This window comes from Mytilus galloprovincialis, chromosome 10 (assembly GCF_965363235.1).
Source record: "Mytilus galloprovincialis chromosome 10, xbMytGall1.hap1.1, whole genome shotgun sequence".
Lineage (NCBI taxonomy): Eukaryota > Metazoa > Mollusca > Bivalvia > Mytilida > Mytilidae > Mytilus > Mytilus galloprovincialis.
Window position 1 is genome coordinate 84,157,084 of NC_134847.1, and position 25,152 is coordinate 84,182,235.

Below are 25,152 nucleotides of genomic sequence, written 5' to 3' on the forward strand. Positions count from 1 at the left end.
TTGCCAATTATTCCAGATCTTATTATTTGTAAACTAATTGAGAATTGCTGATAGTTGGCCTGTGTCAAATGGAAATACACAAGTTTGAAAGATAAAGTACATATCTTATATTCTCTCTTCAATGATTATCACTGTAAAAATTGTTATTGAAAAAATATAAAATATTAATTAAGGATGGACTGTCAGACTATTTCTCGAAACACCAACATAACTTTATGTTCATTCTGCAGAACATTGTCTTCGTAAGTTGGTGTCATATTATCATATTAAAAGTCTGCACATTTTTGTTTGTCCATTTGTCTTTCCCTAAATTCTAACATCGTTATTTCACATAATAGATTTTTTCACACATGGTTTGGTTATCATTATATTCGTATCATTAGATTATATCAATATGTGTTTCCAAAATGAGAGGTACATGTCTTTTTATGATACAATGTAGTCAATGTTCTTAACTGTGACATTTTGATAGATTTGTAGAATTCCAATTGTCAAGAGTGCACGGTAATAATGGTAATGTGAAATGTTAACTGAATTAAGTATATTGCATTTCATAGTGTATTATGGTCTTCTGACGAATCTCGGTAATTGTAATAATTTGTCGAGACTAAATTTATCTGTTTGCACAGCTATTTGTTCAGAAAAGGTTTTCAGCACTTCGGTGTTGACATGAATATCACTTATATGGTTATTGTTATAAATTTCCTGTTACAAGACTTTGTCCACATTATTTTTTGAAAAACTAAGGATTTTCTTATCCAAAGAATAGATTATCTTAGCTGTATTAGGCACAACTTTTTGGAATTATGGATCCTCAATGCTCTTCAACTTTGTACTTGTTTGGCTTTATACCTATTTTGACCTGAACGTCACTGATGAGTCTTATGTAGACGAAACGTGCGTCTGGCGTCTTACATTATAATCCTGGTACCTTTGATAACTATTCATATAAAAGAAAAACCAAATTAAAAAAAAACCGGGAATTTGGGAGAAAACTGAAAAACAATGACATTTCACAAAAGACACACACAGAATATATTTCTTTAATTAATCAAACTGATAACAATTCCAAGTTTGCTTTACACACGTACAATGTATATAGAATTCACTTTAACAAGTTACTTTTTAACATTATGGTATCTGCTGTTCAACTACAATGTAATCAAAATCTTCTTTTTCAGATATTACTTTTCTTGTAAATTGATTATTATTTACAAACTAAATGTCAAACAGTTCTTTGAAAAATTTCAGTCTTCCATTATACTAAAAGGAGTTTATAAAAAAAAAACGTTCTTGTTGTTCCGATGATGTTTCATCAAACGCAAAATTTGAGTGCTAGCAAACAAATATTATTAAAGTTTAAAACCTGCGCATTACAAGTAATGGTTACAGAAAACATACGAATAAACTCAATTGCTTTGGTGTTTAAATAGGATGATTATAAACTTATTACGATGTTTAAATCTAAATTCTACAAATTATATTCTATTTCTAACTATCATAATATTAAATAATAACATTTAGCAATCCTCGTTTCTACATAAATGAAAAAAATCACTTTTTTAGCTGAAGAATGGTTATTAATACCATTCCACACCATAGATTGTCATGCTGGAATTGTTTTGTAATTCAAAGTTTTAAGCTCAAGAAAAACATAAGTTAACAAATAACAATTACACCAAACTTCTGATCGATTTGATAAGGTTTCATCGTCAATTATAAGCAAACAGGAAGAAAAGTAAAGCTCCTGCTTTTTCTATCTATTAAATAAAACTTATGCCCATGATAATGTCAGATATTTCTTTTACGACAGAAACGTCTTGATTCGTTTCGTTATTTCTTTATTACAATATGGACAATAGTCAAGTTGCTGTGCGCAAGTTTCACATGTAATTCGATGTCCACAGCTTGCAAACAACATTGACACATCGTTAGTTTTACATCGAACACATAGAAGCTTCTCTTTTAGCTGACGATTTATTTCTTTAAGTGTTGATGGATCTAAAAAAATAAAGAGGCGTAAATATGGTTATACAGTAACATAAAAACACCAAATTACATTACCAAAATAAACAAAAACTAATACCTAAATCAAATTATTTGCTTTATATCTAGTCATTACATATAAAACATAATACCAAACTTGAAAAGACTATATTGCATGCGAGATCCAGATAGCTTTTGTCATTTAGGAACACCTTTCATTGCCTCCTCAGTGTATTGATAAAATATTGAGCAACAAGAAGTCAAAACCAGATTACTTCGCAGAAGAAAAATTACCCTTGCGGCTGTGTAAATAACAATTTAAATTGTGCGTGCAAAATAGAGTTGTTCGACACATAAAACAATATAAAACGCATTAAGAACTTAAGTAATTTGTTGCAATATGTCAAAGATGTATTACAGCAATCGAAAAGTTAAATATTCTGATAAAATAAACGGTATCAAACTGTCAACACCGTATGATGACATATATTCCTAAAAAGTATTAACACTTCTATTAAACGGTGTCTGAGGAATACCAAATATGTCTAATTACAACCAGAAGCTCCGCAGGGCGCAGCTATATACGACCGCAGAGGTTGAACCCTGAACAGTTTGGGCAAGTATGGACACAACATTTAAGCTGGATTCAGCTCTAAATTTGGATTGTGATTAAATAGTTGACACAGTATAGGTTTCTGACACAGAATGAATGTGGTCTAATGAACTTAAAATATTTTTTTTGCCTTTGAGCAATTCACTATGCTGCTGAATATTAATCCTCTCAAAAAAATGTTTGAAGAAATTTTCTTTTTATTTATGAAATCTGAAATGATAAAAATTTACCCCCCCCCCATTTTATTTCACATCCCCCTTTCCCTTTTTCCAAAACTGATCTCAATTCAAATTCCTTATGGAGTTTGCAATGTTTAAATACATCATAACATATTAAAATGTAAAATAAAGTGCGTGTTATCACTGAATGGTAAAGATTGTTTTAATTTATCAGTTGGTAGTAAAAGTGAATACACATTGTATATTGTATAAAACAATGATTTAAGTTGATTCAACTACTATTCTGGACAAAGAAAGATAACTCCAATTGAAAATTTCTTGCTATTGCACAATATTGTGCAATTAGATATTTCTTGCTATTGCATAATACTGTGCAATTGAAAATATTTGCTATTGCACAATACTATGCAATTGAAGATTTCTTGCTATTGCGCAATACTGTGCAATTGAAAATTGCTTGCTATTGCACAATACTGTGTGCAATTGAAGATTTCTTGCTATTGCTGAATACTGTGCAATTGAAAATTTCTTGCTATTGCACAATACTTAATATAATAATTTTGGATCCTGATTTGAACCAACTTGAAAACTGGGCCCATAATCAAAAATCTAAGTATATGTTTAGATTCAGCATATCAAAAAAGCCCAAGAATTCAATTTTTGTTAAAATCAAACTTAGTTTAATTTTGGACCCTTTGGACTTTAATGTAGACCAATTTGAAAACGGGACCAAAAATTAAGAATCTACATACACAGTTAGATTTGGCATATCAAAGAACCCCAATTATTCAATTTTTGATGAAATCAAACAAAGTTTAATTTTGGACCCCGATTTGGACCAACTTCAAAACTGCGCCCATAATCAAAAATCTAAGTACATTTTTAGATTCAGCATATCAAAGAACTCCAAGGATTCAATATTTGTTAAAATCAAACTAAGTTTAATTTTGGACCCTTTGGACCTTAATGTAGACCAATTTGAAAACGGGACCAAAAATTAAGAATCTACATACATGTACACAGTTAGATTCGGCATATCAAAGAACCCCAATTATTCAATTTTTGATAAAATCAAACAAAGTTTAAATCTGGACCCTTTGGGCCCCTTATTCCTAAACTGTTAGGACCAAACCTCCCAAAATCAAACCAACCTTCCTTTTATGGTCATAAACCTTGTGTTTAAAATTCATAGATTTCTGTTTACTTATACTAAAGTTATGGTGCGAAAACCAAGAATAATGCTTATTTGGGCCCCTTTTTAGCCCCTAATTCCTAAACTGTTGGAATAAAAACTCCCAAAATCAATCCCAACCTACCTTTTGTTTTCATAAAACTTGTATTTAAATTTCATTGATTTCTATTTACTTATACTAAAGTTATTGTACGAAAACCAAGAATAATGCTAATATGGGCCCTTTTTTGGCCCCTAATTCCTAAACTGTTAGTACCAAAAACTCCCAAAATCAATCCAAACCTTCCTTTTGTGGTCATAAACCTTGTGACAAAATGTCATAGATTTCAATTTACTTAAACTAAAGTTATAGTGAGAAAACCAAGAAAATGCTTATTTGGGCCCATTTTGGCCCCTAATTCCTAAAATGTTGGGACAAAAACTCCCAAAATCAATCCCAACCTTCCTTTTGTGGTCATTAACCTTGTGTTAAAATTTCATAGATTTCTATTCACTTTTACTAAAGTTAGAGTGCGAAAACTAAAAGTAATCGGACGACGACGACGCAAGACGACGCCAACGTGATAGCAATATACGACGAAAAATTAAAATTTTTGCGGTCGTATAAAAAGTTATCCTGTTAAAATAATCAATCAATTCGGAAATGGTCCATTATATATGATGGCAAACAAAAGTATCGAATATATAAGCTTTTGTCTAAATTTATCAGATGGGTTGCGTTGCCATTTCTTTTTTTATTCTTTCATAGGTTGAAGCAAGGATTTGTATAGTATACAAATCCTTGGTTGAAGCAGAAATTATTCTAAAAACGCAAATGAAAAAATGTAATGAACGTTGGCTGAAAAAAGCAAAATGCATATGTTTACCTTGGATTGATTTTTGTATTTCTTGTTCTCTACCTTTGCCTTGAATAATGATTTCTACTATGTCTTCAATACTAAAATTACTTTTTCCTAAGAAAAAATAAATAAATATATATACATGTATATCAATTTAGATTTTTGTTTGAAACATTTATATTTACAGTACATCAATAAATGAAGTTATGTTCCAAATTAGATTACATTTATTTTTAAATAACAAAACCTAAATACAATGCAATGGGAATTCAGTTTACTAACGTCTGGAACTTGTTTTGTGTTTCAGGAGCCCATGATGGATCATTGTTAGACTTTTCTATGACCTGCATGTCCTTCGATCATATAGTCTTTTAGTGTATTTTTTGGAAAATTTATACTTAGAATATGTTATTGTTCGTGGGTATAGGTTAAACACGAATGTAAATGTTCAATAAAGTACATACTAGTATTCTCAATAGACATGTACGCACAATTTGGGAAACCAAAAAATAAAATACAAATGAAAATCCAGTTTTTCAGCAAGCCAAAAAAATAAGTATCCACAAAAATTATTAAATCCACAGTATTATATATTACCTTCTTTAGATTTAAAAACTTGCATTGCGGCTGTAATATCCTCTATTTTAAACTCTAACTCTTGCAACTGCTGAACAAAAGGATGGTTGACAAACAATTCTAAAATAAATATAGCCCATGGTTTTTCTCAAAATTGAAAATTGACTACACATATGTTTTCATTCATTCCCGAATAGTATTTATAATCAAATGCAATGTTATCGTTCTACGTTACAAAACACCTATAATCAAACCTGTTTCTTAATAAGGCAGAATAAAAAGACTCCTCAGCTGATAAATCATGCATCTTAACACATGTCTTTTTAACTAGTTATAATCTGTTCTTTGGGATATGATTTTTTAAATGGGAGTAATGCATTGAAGTCATTCAGTATCATTAATTTAGCTTTGATTATAAACACTAATTCATAATACAGGCAAAAAGTGATTGCATAATCAAGGACGGACGCGGCATTGTATCATCTCTTACTATTGTGACTTATCTCCGGAATTCCCTTGAAATATAACGACAACTGCACATAGAGTGCCCTCTCTTCAGTCGTCTTAACTTGAATTACAAACAGTTTTTTTTTAAAATGAATGATTTTTAAGTTTTACGGACGTCACCACGAGTAGGTTGACCGTTATGGAATAACCATTTCACAGATGATATCAGATATGTTCCTCATGTTATAACAACAATCCCCTTCCCTTTTCAAGAATGTGACTTACCGAATAAGACTATTCACCGGATTTGTAATAACATAAGCAACACGACAGCTGCCACATGTGGAGCAGGATCTGCTTACCTTCCGGAGCACCTGACATCTTTGGTGGGGTTCGTGTTGCTTAGTATTTAGTTTTCTGTGTTCTGTACTATTATTGTCTGTTTGCCTTTTTATTAATAGCCATGGCGTTGTCAGTTAATTTTCTATCAATGAGTTTGACCGTCTCTCTTGTATATTTCGCCCCTCTTTTGAAACCTGGGCACATTCTGTTCTATAAACAAAATTATTTGAAAGCACTACAGATATATTTTGTGCACTTTCATTAATGGACCTACCATCTGGTGGAGTAGCAACTTCTTCATTCCTTTCTGTTGTCTAAAAAAAGAAGAGAAAAGATGTCACACCTGGAAAAATTGTCTATAATAATAAACCGGTTCGCAGTCAATTAAGAATGACTGTATAAAGCCAACAAAAACCTTAAGTTGACCAGGGTGTGAAAGCAAATACGATATGCGTGTTGTTACTATGTGCAACAATTACAAAAAAAAGGAACACAAGGATACAGGGTTCTGAAGTGATGTTTCCATTGAAATGTGTCATTGACAATTTTTGCCTTATTTTTCAGTGTACTCGATTAATTAGAGATAGATGAGGATGGTACCATTTTGGCAATTCCTCTTCTCATTAGGTACTTTTTAACTTGCAAAGATTTCTCTTTTTGAAGATGAAAACATTCAACATGTGATTACTTGATTTGAGTGATGTGAAACGCAGATATCCGATTCTGAAAAAAATCCCGAAATGCCCTGTGTGATGACGCTTCAAATTGAACACAACACAATTTTATTTCATATTAGATTTGCATTCCTGTGTTTAAGGCGCAAAATTGACCAAGATGACCTTATTTAAAAAAATACATGCGAGCTTGTACTTTTCAAAACAGAAAATACCTCATGTTTTATGCGTATTTCATCTATATATTCTCTTCCTTTCATTTTGATGACAAATTTACAGAATGGAAACCATCGCGCATGCTCCTCCCATGGTATGTCTTTTGGTTCCCAGTTACGTAGTCCTCCATCACAATAATGACAACGGACAGTGTCTTCTTCACCTATGATAACATCAAGTATATCAATGAATGCAAAGTAATAAACAATGTTTACATTGAATGCTTATAATACATGCCATAGATAAAAGTAAATCCCCAAAAATCTGAACTCCGAGGAAAATTCAAAACGGAAAGTCCTTAATCAAATGGCAAAATCAAATGACAAAACATATCAAACGAATGGACAACAACTGTCATATTCCTGACTTGGTACAGGCATATTTAAATGTTTAATGATGCGTTTAAACTTATTAATCATTATTGAAAACTTATGTATCAAGTAATTGAGCTTAAGTCAACCTACTATGCAGCATATGTTTTTGTCAAAACTCATCCCCACTTACAGTGTATTGATCATTCTCTTAAGGAGGACCATTTTAACGTACAATGCATGCATACAATTCACGAATAAAACTATTCTTCCAGGATAAACATCAGATCACCAAGTTTGTTATAAATAAATAAAAACATTGATGAGATTAGATAAGTGGTCAATTACACATCTCTTAGATATTGGTTATGTTTTGTATTATAGAGAAATCATTTAAACCTGTGTAAAAGAAACCAGCATCCACTAAAATCTCTGGAGTTTGTTCGATATCAGTTCTCCATACACCAGCAAATGTTTTCAATCTTGAATCTTTGTCCTCTAATACAGGATGCTTTGGGTTATAGATCTAGAACATCATAAATTATATAATTATAATTCATAATCGTTGTGTTTGTATATAAAGATAGTTTCAAGTTAAACATGTTTTTAACTGACAATGACATTATAGTGTTTGATTATACCACTCATTGTTTTGCCCTGCTTATTCATTTTCTTGATATACATACCTGTATGCTGATTATAAGAAAGACGCGATTTCACAAATTGTAAGAAATACATAAACTCATTATAGATACCAGGATGAATTAATATAGTGACATTGGAAGAATTAAGCTCCAAAACACATAAGGACTGTTATCATTTTTCTCATTTACACATTTTCTAAATATCATTAAATTATCAAAGTAACGATTTATTTTTTATTTTTGTTTCATTTTGTTCATTTTCGAGTACCTATAACAAATAAAACCCCAATCATTTGTGTATAACACATATAATTTAAACCAAAATAGAGTCGAGTTAAGCCTTTTTTGTCCGACGGATTTTACTTTTTAATAACAACAACAATTGACGATAAATCTTTTTTATTTTTTTAAGCGAACAAGACGTCCATTCAATTTGTTTTGGTTTGCATTGCTCACGCTTTAGGTTTCAATGTATGATGTTTGGACTTTCGTAAAAAAATCGGTTTCCTATTTAGGTACGTTGTTGTATATGTTTTTCTTCTGAATTGCTTTAACTATTAGTATTTAATTGACGTTTGGTTTGTTCTCAAGACAGAGAGTTTTTATTTCATAACGCTTCACCAACTAGTACATTCTAGGTTAAGAGAGGATAATTGCAAACGTTCATGATTTTGTTTAATCATTAGTCTGTTTTGTTTAGCATTTTTATTGGTGTACATGTATCGACAAACAATTTAAAAGTATAATTAATATAACAATAAATGTATCTGCCGTACCTTTTTCCATCTTAGTTGTACTTCATTTACATAGTCCTCTCCCTTTTCACTTTTAAGGAACAAACACCTACAGTTGTGTCGTGCATGTTCAACCCACGGGTCATCTTGAGCATCCCATTCAGCTAGTCCAAGATCACAACAGAAGCACCTAACAATGTCAGCTTCACCTTGAAAAACGTAAGGAAATGGTGGGTTTTTTTAAAGTCAAGAATACAAAAACATAAGTACCAGGTGCCATTTTCCTTTATACAAGTACATGTATATATATTCTGTTCGTATTTGATGATCTCAAAGTTTGACTTATTGATTAATGATTTGTAATATAACGTTTGGTTGCAAATACGTCATACGTGCTCAGGACAGTACAAAATATAAATTTTTTCAAGTAAGGTTGAAGGGCTGGAAATTTAGACCGACACTAGATAAACAAGTATATGAACATAATCGCTAAGCTTTGCACTTTTCCTAAACGACGCATTATATTTTATTCTGTACATTGCATGTGGCTGTAAGTTTATAAATCAATTCATCATTGTTGCGTAAATAATTCGTTGCCATATGCTTAACATATTTTTGTCATACCAAAATTGAAACATTCGATTCTTTAGATTGATTAATATAATTTGGATGGCAAACTCAAATTATAAAATGATATGAAATGGCCATAGATTTGTGAATATTTTGTCATTAACTGACAGTTCAGCGGGCATTCAGTTAAAATTACCTCCAACATGGTTGCACTGATGCCTTTAGATGTTCGTGATATTTACTAGTTATCAATGCGAGAAATTAGTATGTGCGTCAAAATAAGTTCATACATTGTAAGATATGAACCGCTTTGAAGCTTTAAATTACTAAAACTTTTACCTGTGTAAAAATAACCAGCTTCAGCCAAAAGTATCGGTCGTTGTTTGGAAGAGTACTTCCAGCTAGTATAGGTCTGTAATCTTGACTTGAAGCGTTTAAATTGTGGATATTTAAGTTGTGCCACAGAGCCATCCGTGAATTTGTATGTAACTGAATTATCATTAAAATGTAAATTGCTTTCAGTGGTCATCAAATTGAGGTTGGAAAAGTTATCTGCCAATGCTTGGTTATTTTTCTTAGCTGTTTCGTCGAAGAATAAGGTCGTATCAGCAGTGTCAGTGAAAGGAAACTTGGAATCTTGTTCAACTTTGGCTTCCTCTAAATTTGCTACTTGATTTTCAACAACCACTGCATCTGAAGTTTGGATTGATAAACACGATACCATTTCGTTCAAGCCGTCACATCCAATATCATTGTTCTCTCTGCTCGTCTCACGTATTCCATTTGTCATCTCTGGATACCTGGGAAAATTGTTATCAGTGCTTGCGTATGTACCTGGAGGACAAAACACATTATCAGCAGCAAATGTAGAATCAGTTGTATCATTTCCTCCTTTGAGAAGGAATGATTTATCATTAGACTGCTTTGTACTAAAGTCGACATATGATCGAACCGGATTGCTTTTTAAGTCTTTTTCTAAAACAGGCTCTTTCGCACAAATCTTGAACCCGTTACCTTGAACGAAGCTACAACCAGGACTGCAGCGTGCATGAGCCTCTGATGGATTCTCTGGTGGAATCCAGGAGTTAACTGAGGCTGTGTAATCACAGATAAAACAACGGACAATATGCTCTGTTCCAGTGTAGAAAAATCCTGCTAGAGCTAATTGATAGGGCCAAAACAGGGAATGTACTGGCCAGTATGTATACGATGCTAGACGTTCTTGTGGTGTTTTAAAAATCGTTCCACCGGGTAGAAACATCTGTTCACATGGCACATCATAAAGAAAATATCTAGATGGAAGAACTTTAGTCGTCTTTTGATCAGAAATATCAGATGTCAATGCATTTCTGTTCCTATTTATAAAATAGGTTTTTGATTTTCTATTTTTATCATCTTCATTCGTTGATCTATATTTATAAAAGTTAAATTCTTTTTCTGTTTGCATACCACCATTCCATAGATTTTTCTGAAAATGAATAATAATGTATAATTTGAACAGTACGCACCACACAAATCATTTAATAAAATTACACCATGAGTGAAACTGAAAAATCAGGTTATTTATTGTGTACTGAAATAAGAATCATAACTCTTAATTTAGATTAAACAAGTTACAGTCTAATATATCATTTCAAATCGATTTCGACTACAGTGTTATATGTTCCTCTGTTAATTACGGGACATTTTCAATACATTGTATATTGCAATTGTCACATTTTGATTGCGATATTATTTTCATTAGTAACAATTTTTAGATAGTATTAATTCAAATCAAAACAAAAATATCAACATTTTTGGATTAGCAGACAAAAATCTGATAGCTTTTCAATGTCACACGTTGTCCTTATGTAGTCAAGCACCTATTACTGTGCATGTTCTACAACGGATCTTAATCAATTTAATCTATCAAAAAATTAACAAAATATCATAACTTAGTTTACCTTATTATTTCCTGGTTTTCTTGAAACGGCATTATCTTTGTCTGCTGAATTATAAGGCAAAGAGTGTACAAGAACTCCCATTATTTGGTCAAATTTCAAACACAGTTGTTTGTTTGCTGACACCGATGTTATATCACAGGTTAACAGCTGCTGACCTAAAGCAAGAAGGCGAACCAGTCCTTTCTTCAACGGCAACAGGTGAAGTAATAAATGCTTCGCTAATGTTATATCGTCTTCATAAAGTTGATGAATTGTAATATCAGACCTAGCCATAACCTTGGAAACGCATGTTACAGTTGTCTTTGAAAGATTTGCACATTTTACTGAAGTAAAACTAGGTTGATAAAAAAGATATGTCCACTGTTTCTGTGTTATAATGTGTTTATGTTGCTGACTGTTGTTTTTGCATAGGTTACAGCTATTCAAACCTTCGACCAAATGATAAATTACATGTTTATGTTCGTTCAGAAATTCGACAAATGTTGTCCTTTGCAACTGTAAACACTGACGCCAAAAAATAGCATCACAACAATCAAGCAAACACCAGGCTATATCTAGGTCTATTTCATCCACGGTTATCGAACAGTTAAAGTTGCTTGTATTAAACTTCGATAAGGAGCTCGGGATGCATAAAAGGTCGAGATGGTTTTGTAGTAGCCGTCGGCGGTCTGGAAGCACATAGCCAAATGAACATAATTCACATCTTGTGGTAAAATGATAATAATGGTACAAATCGTGCTTATGCTCTTCTATCAAACATTGGAACGATCGATGACTTTGTACCATGTAAAACTTAATAACTTCCTTGGCTGTTCTCAATATTCTGTGTTCCTTTCTTTTTAATTCTTTAATTATTTCTTCTCCAGAAGCATCCATTGCCTTTAAATGTAAAAATAATAACAAATCATGAAAAAAAAAAGAAAAGAAGGTTTTTTCAATTCATAATTTTCTAAAAATAACAGTAATTGTTTAGTAAATCAAAATGACATCTATTGTGTTCGTTTCATTTCAGTCAAACACTGGTTTTAGTGAACGAGTGATTCGTGTGCTAAGGGGCGTCTGCAATTCCTTTCCCAGGTTGAGCGATCGATTGAAAAATTATGATGTTATATTGCACGAATAAGTTAGCAAATTAAATTCTTGTACATGATAATCAGGTCTGCTGTCTTAAGAGAAATGTGAATAAGAACCTATGGTACTAATATAATTTCTAGTTTAGCATGTAAAATCACGCCACAAAGACGCTTGACGAATTTTACTAGAGCAGGAATATAGGCGATCCCGTCCATTTGGTTATCTCTAGTAAATGACATCATAAAGGCACACATAATTGACGAACTTTTCCGATGAAGGACAAAACTCGAAAGTGGTCTATAAGACAGCAATCTACAAAACGAAATTTATAAAATTATAATTTTGTAATCAAACAGTCTACCACAATGGTCAATATATAAAAAGTGCAAATGATACCATTCTCCAGCAGCAACCAAATGACATGTAAACAACTATAAAATTGGGAATGGAAATGGGGAATGTGCCAAAGAGACAACAACCCAACCATAGTGCAGACTACAGCAGAAAAAGGTTACCTTCAACAATAAGCAAAACTCACACCGCATAGTCCGCTATAAAGGACTCCAAAATGACATATGTAAAACAAATCAAACAAGGAAACCAACAGCCTGGTGTGTGTACAACAGAAAGAACGAACAACACATATGATATGCAGCATCAAAAGACAACCATTCAATTACATGCTTCTGATTCAGGATTAAAACATACAGAAGGAGGAAGGGTTATACTTGTTTCCTGGCACCATTCAATTACATGCTTCTGATTCAGGATTAACACATACAGAAGGAGGAAGGGTTATACTTGTTTCCTGGCACCATTCAATTACATGCTTCTGATTCAGGATTAACACATACAGAAGGAGGAAGGGTTAATATACTTGTTTCCTGGCACCAAACTAGCCTGAGTCAGAGCAAAACACAAGACAAACTATAAAAAATAGCTGAAAAAGGGACTTAACATTTTATACCATATTAAGATTTGGACAAGATGACATGTTTGACAGAGATAACCAACAAGGATGCCCTAAAAGAACAGAGAAAGAATAAGTTGGGGGAAAATCGGCAAATAAAGACAACCAATAACATTGTTCCCGTCATCGAATAGTCACATTTTTAACATCGGAATCGGAATAAGTCTTATATATATACCTTCATATCTAGACATGTAATCTTGGATTTTTTCTTGGACTGCTAGGATTTACTGAACGCAAGATAATTTTAGAGTATTATAATTATGATTAACAAGCAAATATTGATGTCCACAATGAGTGAAGTATTTTAAATTCATTTATTGTGTTAACAAAACTAAGATATAATTCGAACAATGCTTTTGTTTGTTATAAACCACAGCAACGAACATCTTTAAACGATAAGGACTGCAATTAATAAATGGATTCCTTAAAGAACGAATTAACATTTTGCACAACGTCACCTAGCATCGGACAAACAAAAGAGTCTGACACATCATTTTGCAGATTTCAAAATAAATAAATCGACACTATATTAATACTAAATTAATAATAATTCAGAAAAATCACTTTATTTTTTTTCTTCTAAAAAACGAAATGGTATGATTGACTTTTTATATAAATAAAAAGATAGTACCAGAAGTAATTTGAGTTGTCATATTATTTATTGTTATTGAGGATTCAATTTGTTTAAAGGAAAAAAAATGCATTATTCTATAAACTCAAGAAACTTTGCGAAAAACAAGTAATTAATAAGTATTTCATCAAAAAAATATTCTAGGGAAAGGGATTTAACTGAACAAAGAGAAATGTAAAGCTAAAATTGTGCAACTCGATCTTGACCTGTAACTTGTCAAGATAAACTATTAATACACCAAATATCAATATATTCAAACATGAAGAAAAAAGTCTGGACAACTGATTTGCTGGACTGACGGATGGACAGACGGACGGACGGGTGGGCAGAGTGCAAACCTAAAGTCCCCTTCGATATTATATTTAGTTAAATGGAGCAACTAATTAAAACATGTTAAATATAGCTGACTATGCGGTATGGCCTTTGCTCTTTGTCGAAGGTCGTATTGTGACATATTACTGTTCATTTTTGTGTCATTTGGTTTCTTGTGGAGAGTTGTCTCATTGACAATCATACCACATCTTCTTTTTTACAATTAGCCTTTTTCAATCTACAAAATGTTCGTCCATGTGATATCTGATAACAGCGGTGCATGATCCTATCAGTTCGTTTCCTGTGTCGGTTGAACACTTGTTAGCAAAGGATTTGAATCACCTTGGCATTGCAAAATATACTGGAAAAAACTTGAATAAGGATGTTAGACTGATTTGAAAAATCATAAATACACCCAACCCCTGGCATACATTTCTAAAACATGTAAAACATAACAAACGTGTATCAGGAAGTAGTTTAAAATCGATTATATATTATAATTGTAATTCAATCATGTGTATATCGTATAAGTAATATCAATAATGTAGATGTATTACAAATAAAGACATAACCAATCTAAGACAAAAAAGTGTCTATCGAGTCAAGGGATATGTGAGTTTCTAAACAAAATGATAGTATTACGCCACGTTTCATATACATGTATATTGCCTCATCAATTGAAATGTAAATAAAAGCTAATTATGAATTATTGTTCCAAAGAACCACTTCAATAATATATTTTAACAAAACCTGAAAATTGTATAAAACATCTTGAAAACTCTATATTTCTTTTTGAAAGATTATTGTTTTAAAAAGAACTTACGTATACAAGGAAATATGTGCTTAACCTTTGAACTGGTAGCCTGTGGTACAAACAGTACATAAATGTACATCTACATGTATGATATCGTCACTATTAATAGCAATGATGACATATATGCTTAACTGAAGCTTATAAATCTTATTTAAAGTCTTCGCCAGTTCATTGTCATATTATACTTTAACTGTTCTTTTCTAGTCCGGCGGCTACAAGCATATTTCAGACGAATTGTGCACATCCTGTTACAAGCATGAAATTTGGCATAGACCTTCCTCAACTATTACTCTTTTATTTCAGATAGGGAGGCATTTGAAAAAAATGTCTCACTTCCGGTAAAATCCAAAATGGCGGACGTCATACTTAAATCAGCCCAATATCGAAGGCTAGCGTGTAAAAATGTGTTTTTATCATGCTACTATCATAATATTTGGTACAGACCTTTGTTTTTTACTACTTTTGGATAAATTAAATAGATAAGATGTCTTCAGAAACCCCACTTTCGGTTAAAATCCAATATGGCTGACATTGTACTTAAATAAGCTTATTTTTTAGGGAGGGTAACTGAAATGTGTTTTAACGTATTGCTACTATCATTACATTGTGTATGAACCTTTCTTTGGTGTTTCTGATGGATACAATGCATAAGACATATGTCTTAAAAACCCTTTCTTCCGGGTATATCCAAAATGGCGGACAGAGAAATATCAATTTTTTATTCAAATTTTCATTTTTTTCAATATGTAAAGAAATGATTTTATTTTGTGCTGGTCATTAAACTTTTGGCTTAAAGTTATCCTCAAAACCACTTATTCTAGCATGTTGTAAATATTTAGATATAAAGTTGACACTTCCGGTTAAAAATATGACGTAAATTTCAAAGATGAGTCTTCAATCTATTTCTTCGATTTAGAGTTTTGGATAGATTGATTAAAACAAAATAAAATCACTATAGTACTAAAAATTATTTAAAATTATTACTATTTGACCAAGAATACATGTTTATTCACAGTCACCATGACATGCACACATCGCAGTGCACGGGATACCCGATTTTCCACATTAAAAATGACCGCGGAATCCTTTCTTACATCCACAATGTATAAGCTTTTGACAAAATGATGAGGCCTCAAAAAAAGTTTTTCAAAAGTTATCCTCTTTGTCCCCGCCTGGAGTGGGTAGCATAAGAGCCAATCCCAAGCTCGTCTCCCTAAACACCTGCCTAAGTATATTGCATTATTTACATGCTGGAAAAGACAAGACCAAGTTGAGGGAATAGCCTCGAAAAGCCGTCCCTGTTGCGCAAATAGTTATTTTCTTGCTTCGTTAACCATGTTATACCCATCTGCTAAGTTTGTGCGATCTTACAGTAAAACCCCGGTGATTTAGTCTGATTAATCATCATTCTTTTTGTTAAAGTCACATCTTCAAATGCAATCAAGTCTCCCACATAGTCTTTTCCCCCCTTTCAAGCAAAGAGAGAACCATATCACAACAGGTAAAGACATGGATAACAATAAGTGTTTCAGATCACCCAGATCACTCATTGCCTAGTGCATTTGTAAGGCCATTGATAGATATTAATCCAAAGTCTTTTTTGCCCTCCCAAACACAACGTCTACCCCTATGTCACGGAATAGCGAAACAGTATTGACAACATCATCATTAACGACTGTTCGAATCATGACTCGTTTAAGTGCGTGTTTCACTGCATCAGACACATGCACCATGATTTTAGTGTCTGCCTCTAAATGTGAACTTGGTGCTGAACTTGAAATACATTACGTGGTGGATAAGATAGAATATCCTGACCATTTGTTGCTATAACTACCATACGCATCCAAGACTTCATCCACTCGTATTTCAGTTTCAAGGTATTTTATTTAGGTAAGGACATAATACCCAATCAGCATACTCAGTAGGCCGCAATTCACAATCGGAGAGCTGATTTCCAACATTTACAAAGACTGTGGTATTGTTTCTCACATCTTAATAAATTCTGCAAAAACACATATTTTCTTGCCTTGTTAACCTAATCTGTTTCTTTTTTTTTTTATCTTCCAACAAAACCACGTATCGTTTTCAATGACATTAAACATCAAATCCATATGGTGATGTTGGCTGGTCAATCATCATTCCAAATGTTATAGTCACATCTTCAAACTCCATTAATGTCGCCAACGCAGTTCCTTTTCCAGCGAACGTGTTATCTTTTAATGCCTAGTGCATTTGAAAGGTCATTGATTGATATATATCTTATACTTTTCCCCTTCTAAATGCAAACCAAAGTTTGTCTGCCCTATGTCACGGAATAGCGAAACAGCAATGACATCAGTATCGACTGTTTGAGTCATGACTCAGTTAAGTCTATGTTTCACTGCATCAGACACATCTATCTTGATTCTAGTGTCAGTCTTCGTGTAAACATGGTGCTAAACTTGAAACATCATCAAGTGGTGGATAACACTAAACATCCTGAGCATTTGTTGCTTCAACTACCTTGTACTCAAAATTGTATTGAGCAAGCTCCTGTGAATGAAAACTTAAAAGTTCTTTCTTACTGTCGTCATCTCTCAGAAAACTTTCCCATCTTTAAGGATGTTTTTAATCCTGGGTTCGTCTGTGTATTCCCTTTCCCCTAAATGTTGCCCTTGCTTCTTTTAGCAGCTTTAAAACTACCAGTATTTCGCAATTCCGTAACAAAGGGGCAGACGAACTATTGATTGTATTTGGGGAGGCAAAAATCTTTGGATTAATATCTATCAATGGCCTTTCAAATGCACTAGGCAATGAGTGATCACACACTTTTATTTCTGACCAATACCTTATGACGGGTTGTGATACTGTTCTCTCTTTGCTTGAAAAGGAAAAAAAAAGACTGCGTGGGAGACATTAATGGTATTTGAAGATGTGACTTTAACATAAAGAATGATGATTGATCAGCCTAAATCACCGGGGTTGTACTGTACAAACTTATCAGATCTAACATGATTAACGAACCAAGAAAGTCAATTTTTGCACAAAAGGGAAATCTCATTTTAAGTGAGGCTATTCCCACGACTTGTTCTAGTCTTTTCAAGCATGTAAAACGTGTAATATACTAATGCAGGTGTTTATTGAGACGAGCTTTGGATTGAATCTTATGCTACCTAGTCTTGTCACTAATGGATTGCGAAGGGACAAAGAGGGTCCCTTTAAAAAAAAACTCTTTCTGAGACCTCATCATTTTTTCAGAAGCTTGTACATTATGGATGTAAGAAAGGATGCCGCGGTTATTTTTAATGTGTAAAATCGGGTCTCCCGTGCACTGCCTTGTGTGCATGTGGTGGTGATTGTGAATAAGCATGTATTCTTGGCCAAATAGAAGTAGTTTTAAATATTTTTTAGTACTATAGTGATTTTATTTTGTTTAAATCAATCTATCCAAAACTCTACATCGAAGAAATAGATTGAGGACTCATCTTTAAAATTTACGTCATATTTTTACCGGAAGGGTCAACTTTATATCTTAGCATTTACAACATGCTAGAATAAGTGGTTTTGGGGATAACTTAAAGCCAAAAGTTTAATGACCAGCACAAAATAAAATCATTTTCTTTACATTTTGAAGAAAGTTGAAAATTTGAATAAAAAATTGATATTTCTCTGTCCGCCATTTTGGATACTTCCGGAAGTAAGGGTTTTTAAGACATATGTCTCATACATTGTCTCCATCAGAAGCACCAAAGAAAGGTTCATACACAATGTAATTATAGTAGCAATACGTTAAAACACATTTCAATTACCCTCCCTAAAAAATAAGCTTATTTAAGTACAATGTCCGCCATATTGGATTTTAACCGGAAGTGGGGTTTCTGAAGACATCTAATCTATTTAATTTATCCAAAAGTAGTAAAACACAAAGGTCTGTACCAAATATTATGATAGTAGCATGATAATAGGACATTTTTACACGCTAGTCTTCGATATTGGGCTGATTTAAGTATAACGTCCGACATTTTGGATTTTACCGGAAGTGAGACATTTTTTACAAATGCCTCCCTATCTGAAATAAAAGAGTAATAGTTGAGGAAGGTCTATGCCAAATTTCATGCTTGTAACAGGATGTGCACAATTTTTTACAAAGCCGCCGGACTATTCTGGGCAGTGAGAGTTGCCCTTCGTTCCATATATACAATGTAAGCAACTGACTCTTCTCATAAAAAAATGAAAATACATTTGTATCTGTATTTTTATCTGTATTTTATTTTTTCATTTACATGTTGTACTGTTAAATCAATCCTTCTTAATCGGAACGATAGTTGTATGTGTGAGTGTATTTGAGTGGGAGTGAAAGGCTTTTTATTTTTACTTCATGTGATTACATGTTTGTTATGAGCCCTATGATTAGGAAATAAAATATCTTTATCTTTATCTTTTATATATTTATATTACAGATCTATTTTAAATGAGAATTTCACAATTAACATATTAAAACCACCACTTACGCAATGATGTAAAAGAACAAACACTAAAAAAAGAGAGAAATATTTTTATAAAAACTTAAAACAACCTAAGATCTCAGAATGAATAATCGAGTTAATATATATTATTTGTATGTTTAATATAATCTTGTATGAATATTGTTTGTGCTTCATAAGCCTCTAAAGGCTGGCTGATATGGTATACTATTGCTAATGTATTGAAATGTAATAGTAATTTCATGTATATTGTATCAGGTGGCACTTTAAATAAAATAAAATCTAAATCTAAATCTATGGACGATTAAAAAACATTGATTAAATATATCGAATATATTGCCTAAATGGTGTTAGGCATTAGTCTTAAATCCTAGGTTTTAAGCTTAAATCCTGAAAATTGTGTGCAGACATTAAGATGTTCTTAGGACAGAAATTATGATAAAACTAGGACCGACTTACGACATGTCTCAGCATGCACATCGAAGCTATTTGAGGATGATCTTAGCTAGGATATCCTAACCGCTGTCCCAAGTATTGGCGTAAAAGAAAATAACAAACGAAAAAATTGAAATATTGTATCAAATTAAACCAACAACTTTAAATTAAAAATCTGATTAAATATTAGAAAATAACTATTGGTTTTGAATTAAAGGTAATAAAATAAGTTTGATATTTTAATTGTACATTTAAAATCTTTGAAACAAAACACAAGTCAAAAATATAACTACGTTTTATATTAGAATTGAACAAACTAATTGTAAATAGTTCAAACTAAATATATAATAGGTAAAATCATTATATGCTTTGAGGGCGCTGAATTTGAATTGTCACGGTTTCATACTTAAAAGTTCAAATTCAAATCTCGTGCAACTTTCATATAAATACTGAGTACATTAACTATTTTATTTTATTACTGCAATTAATATACGTTTGAATACATGTATGAGCAAAAGAAAAAAAATCGTATTTTACCAATGCAAAACTACAGGGCCCAGTTTCATCCTAAATTATAAAAAAAAAGAAGATGTGGTATGATTGCCAATGAGATAACTCTTCCAAAGAAACCGCAAATAAAATCACTAATAAAATATGTTATTTAAAATGTATATTAAAACGCATCAAATAATAATTTAAAAATATGAAAAATTGATGAAAATTTGTGTTAAAAACATTTTGTTATCACAAGTTGTGGAACTGTTAACAAAGAAAATTTACTTATCCAATACAAAAATTGGAAAATGGTGTGAGCAAAAAATACTATCTTAATCATGTTAATTTTGTCTACTTTTGACCAGTTCGTACAAAACTTACGAGAATTACTGAGTGACAGACCAGTTGATATAGGCGTATGGAAGGACGACAATAATTATTATTCAATTGAAAAACTCAAAATAAATCAAAAATGAAAAATATCCAATATACCATGTATACATAAAACAAAATAAAACCACAATAACATCAAAATACAAATATAAAATAATAATAAAAAAAAATGCGTTACGGGCAACAAGCTTCTGATTGATATGTATCTAAAAAAAGTAATATCAATCAAGAAATAAAATTCACATTATTCAAACATTTATGACTAATATTGTTATCAAGCTAAACTCTGAAAAAAGGTGTACTATAAATAAGTTTTTTTTTCAAATTGTACAATATATCTGGTCAGTATCGTCAGCTAAAATGCCGAGAACATGGGTGATTGGTATCAAGAAACGATTTTTACCAAAAACGAGTATTAACCATCACTAGTCGTCCCACTCAAACTAACCTAGTCACAAACTTATACATGTTAACTTAAAAAAGAACATAGCTGAAGGATGAGGTCAAGTCATTTCAATGGAAATGAGATATCGATGTACCAACACAAATATCACATTAACTATTCAATCATTATTGGTTTCCTGTATTTAGTTTATTTTCATAAAACCATGCAAATAACAGAGAAGTTAAAAAGTAATTAATATACATAAAAATAAAAATACATTAAGAATGCATAAAATTCAAAATTTCAGATGATATAATATATATAGTCAAATGTAAAAGTTAAAATTATAGTATATAATTGTTGACGCCGCCGCCAAATATGGGAGCCTAAATCAAGATTTTTGCGGCTACGGACACTAGTTGCAGGAGACTACAAATATATGCATAGTAACGCTCTCGATTTCTACTATTATTGCTCGATGATATTTTGCATCAATAGTTTATTTAAATTTCAATTTGGGGTATTACATTATCAATAAAAACATCAAACCATCGGCATAATATGATTCTGATATCAGTGGATTCATTAAATTATGTAACTATGATTTGTATATGAAAAAGCACAAACAGAATTGCTCAAATTTTGAGAGAAAAAAAATCGATCTCCAGTCCTATTTATAAGTCATCAAAAATTTCCAAAAAGTATATATGTCCGTCTTGATATTTTTAAAAATATATTCCTGCTATGGTTATCGACCGTGAATTGCATAATTTGTATCCATGACTGTATCAATACAAGAATTAGTTTTTTTAGTAATTTAGATAAACTATCGTTAGTTTATTCTATAACGAGCATAATTAGTTCAAATTCTTACCTCTAGAATGTGCGTCTTTTCAAAAGGTTAACAGATCTTTAAAACAGGGTAAACAGTTTCGCAAGTATCTATTTTTAGACTGGAAATTTTAATGCTATATTTAGAAAGAAAAAAGAAATCGGATTTCCATGCCAGTATCAAAAACAACCTTTTCCTGATATTTCTAAGCTAAATATAATATTCTCGAAATTTCTGTTCAACCCCATAAGCTACAGAAAGATATAAAACAAAAAAAGGGGGACGCGTACACCATAATTAATTGTTTTCTTTAGTTTAAATGGCTTTAAAATCATATTAAAAATAATAATGTACAATAAATACCTGGGTCCCTGGGTATGCATAAAAATACGTAAAGTTAAGAGCCAGTCTACAAGAAAATCATGCAATAGGCTCCAAATAAGATGTTAATATCCACTTTGTGTTAATATCATATTGACCTGCAATTTTGCGTACATGATACCTTCATCACAAATACTCTCCGTGCAAAATATTTTTTTAAAATATTCAATGGTAGTTGCTTCAATTTTTGAAATACTAAGGCTTTTCTACCTCAGGCATAGATTACCTTAGCTGTATTTGGCAAAACTTTTAGAATTTTGGTCCTTATTGCTCTTCAACTTCGAACTTTATTTGGCCTTTTTAACATTTTTAGATTCGAGCGTCACTGATAATATAAAAAGAAGATGTGGTATGATTGCCAATGAGACAACTATCCACAAAAGACCAAAATGACACAGACATTAACAAATAGAAGTCACCGTACGGCCTTCAACAATGAGCAAAGCCCATACCGCATAGTCAGCTATAAAAGGCCCCGATAAGACAATGTAAAACAATTCAAACGAGAAAACTAACGGCCTTATTTATGTAAAAAAATGAACGAAAAACAAATATGAAACACATAAACAAACGACAACTACTGATTTTACAGGCTTTAGTCTTTTGTAGACGAAACGCGCGTCTGGCGTATATAGAAAATTTAGTTTTGATGAGTTTAAAATCAGTTTTTTTCTCACATTAATACTCATTTATCAGAATATAGCCTTAAAGAAATCACTGTGTATATTCTAAGTTTTTTTTTTACTAAACATTGTATACCCCCTCCCCTGTTTCAATTTTAAAAGAATTTGAAAACAAGAGTAGTAGTCCTATGCACGTCCTGAAACACTTCCGGCTAGCGTTCTAAAACACTTCCGGATGGAGTAATGATCTAAGGACACAATAGGTCAATCAAAGTTCAAATAAGTGACATTCCAGCAATTGTCAGAATGATGTCATCAGGAATGTTGTAACCTTAACTATAGGAATGTGTAGAATGTGTGTATTTAGATTTTTATTTATTATACATTGGTTTACCTTATCGAGTATAAAAACAACTATGTTGTTTTCTCAGCTAGTAAATGACTTGATAAAGAAAAGATGATTAAAGCAGATTAAAATTTGTTCACATCTAACATCAGTGTTTCAAGTGTCGAAATTATTTTTTAAGTAAACATCATGTTCTCAATAAACTATATGTATAGTATTCTAACCAACGCAATCATAGGTTTGAACGTAGTTTTCAATTTAGACTTTTATATATAATATATATATTAGTCGTCTAACTATCAGCCCAACAAAGTTAGATCTGCAAATTTGCTTTCGCAAATGTTTTGTTCTTCCTTAGCCCGGATTAGAATTCATGCCACTGATATATCGTGCCATCAAATCGCCTCGCACTATGTCCGATGCGAAAGACCACTCAACCTCCCAGGCTTTACTATGGTGCATTGTTTAAAAATATGTTATCTGAGTTTTTTATCGATATAATACATGAATTGAGAAAATTATGCAGTGTATAGATGTCAAACATCAATATATAAAAATATAACCTGATATAGTATTCAAAAATATGTTACCTGAGATAGCTTTGATTTAAAGAAATACACCAGTCACTCAAGGACACTTATGTGATGAGTACTACTATGTATTTACACTATATTTTGACATTGATGACATGATGTGTAAAATAGACGATAAACAACTATACATGTCAACATCAATAATATTCATACATAATTATGATCAAATCTTTAACATATGTAAAATACACACACAAAAAAAACCGCTAAAATTGAAACCGTACCTGAAACGAAATATATTGAGCTTATTTAATCGATATATAATATATTAAACTTTAAACTATAAATTAAATTTTGAACTGATATAAAGTATGAAATAAGTTACATTATTATTTTTCTTCTTTCAAACAGGTTTCTAAATAAAAATAAAAAGATGATTTTTTAAAAAGAATTGCACCAATATATCATAAAGAATAAAAAATAAGTATCAAATGAAATCCATAAAAAAACAATGATCATATAAAAATAATTTGATACAAAATATATCTAAAAAACGGCAAAACCATAAAAATGCGACAATATTCTGTATACTAAACTTGGATAAACTAGTACCTATGTAAAATGAGACATATATATATAAACAATCAAAAGAATAACTTAAATATCAAACTGTAGTTTATAACATAAAAATTTGTCTATAAACCCATCAAGCGCAAGATTCGAAAAATATTATTAGTTTTTGGATAAAGGAACTTAATGTACATCATCCAAACGGCATCAATAAGAAACACTAACAGTTTTGTTTTTCACTCATTTTTATTGTTAATATACAGTCACGTAAATTGAATTATAAGTGTTTTGTTTGTATTATGATATTCAGGATTTTGGATTAAAATCAATCGACCAAAACTTACCTGTATTATTACTGATCTATTTTTACACCTTATACATTATGTATCAATATAGTTAAAACTTGTGACACTTAAAGAAGGCCATTTGTTGAGCCGACATATTTGTCAACACGATTTAATAACAACATATATATATATATATATATATATATATAATGTCTAAAAATAGCAACAATCAACATTCAATCTAATTAAGCGTGGATCAGTTTGTGAAAATAAACTGATACAGTTACTGAATTAAAATTATATAAATGTCTAAGAATATAACTAAAACACACTAATTGA

The 25,152-nt window shown here is 31.6% G+C and overlaps 1 protein-coding gene across 1 annotated transcript; it reads right to left on the reverse strand.

Moving 5' to 3' along the window:
* Positions 1 to 1,029: 1,029 nt before the first annotated feature.
* Positions 1,030 to 22,136, reverse strand: LOC143048636 (uncharacterized). The gene is made up of 10 exons (XM_076222423.1): positions 22,116 to 22,136; positions 11,267 to 12,145; positions 9,663 to 10,791; positions 8,796 to 8,962; positions 7,775 to 7,901; positions 7,064 to 7,227; positions 6,449 to 6,488; positions 5,407 to 5,505; positions 4,837 to 4,923; positions 1,030 to 2,001 (listed from the first exon to the last, which is right to left on the reverse strand). The coding sequence occupies exons 2-10, from the start codon at positions 12,140 to 12,142 to the stop codon at positions 1,805 to 1,807; spliced, it is 2,886 nt and encodes a 961-aa protein (XP_076078538.1). The 5' UTR covers positions 12,143 to 12,145; positions 22,116 to 22,136; the 3' UTR covers positions 1,030 to 1,804.
* Between the last annotated feature and the right edge of the window lie 3,016 nt (positions 22,137 to 25,152).

Coding starts and splice junctions, on each gene's coding strand:
- LOC143048636 (XM_076222423.1), bottom strand. CDS start 12,142: ATGGATGCTTCTGGAGAAGAAATAATTAAAGAATTAAAAAGAAAGGAA. Junction 8,963..9,662: donor AGCTGGTTATTTTTACACAG/GTAAAAGTTTTA, acceptor ACGTTTTTCAAG/GTGAAGCTGACATTGTTAGG. Junction 6,489..7,063: donor AAATACGCATAAAACATGAG/GTATTTTCTGTT, acceptor TTCTTTTTTTAG/ACAACAGAAAGGAATGAAGA.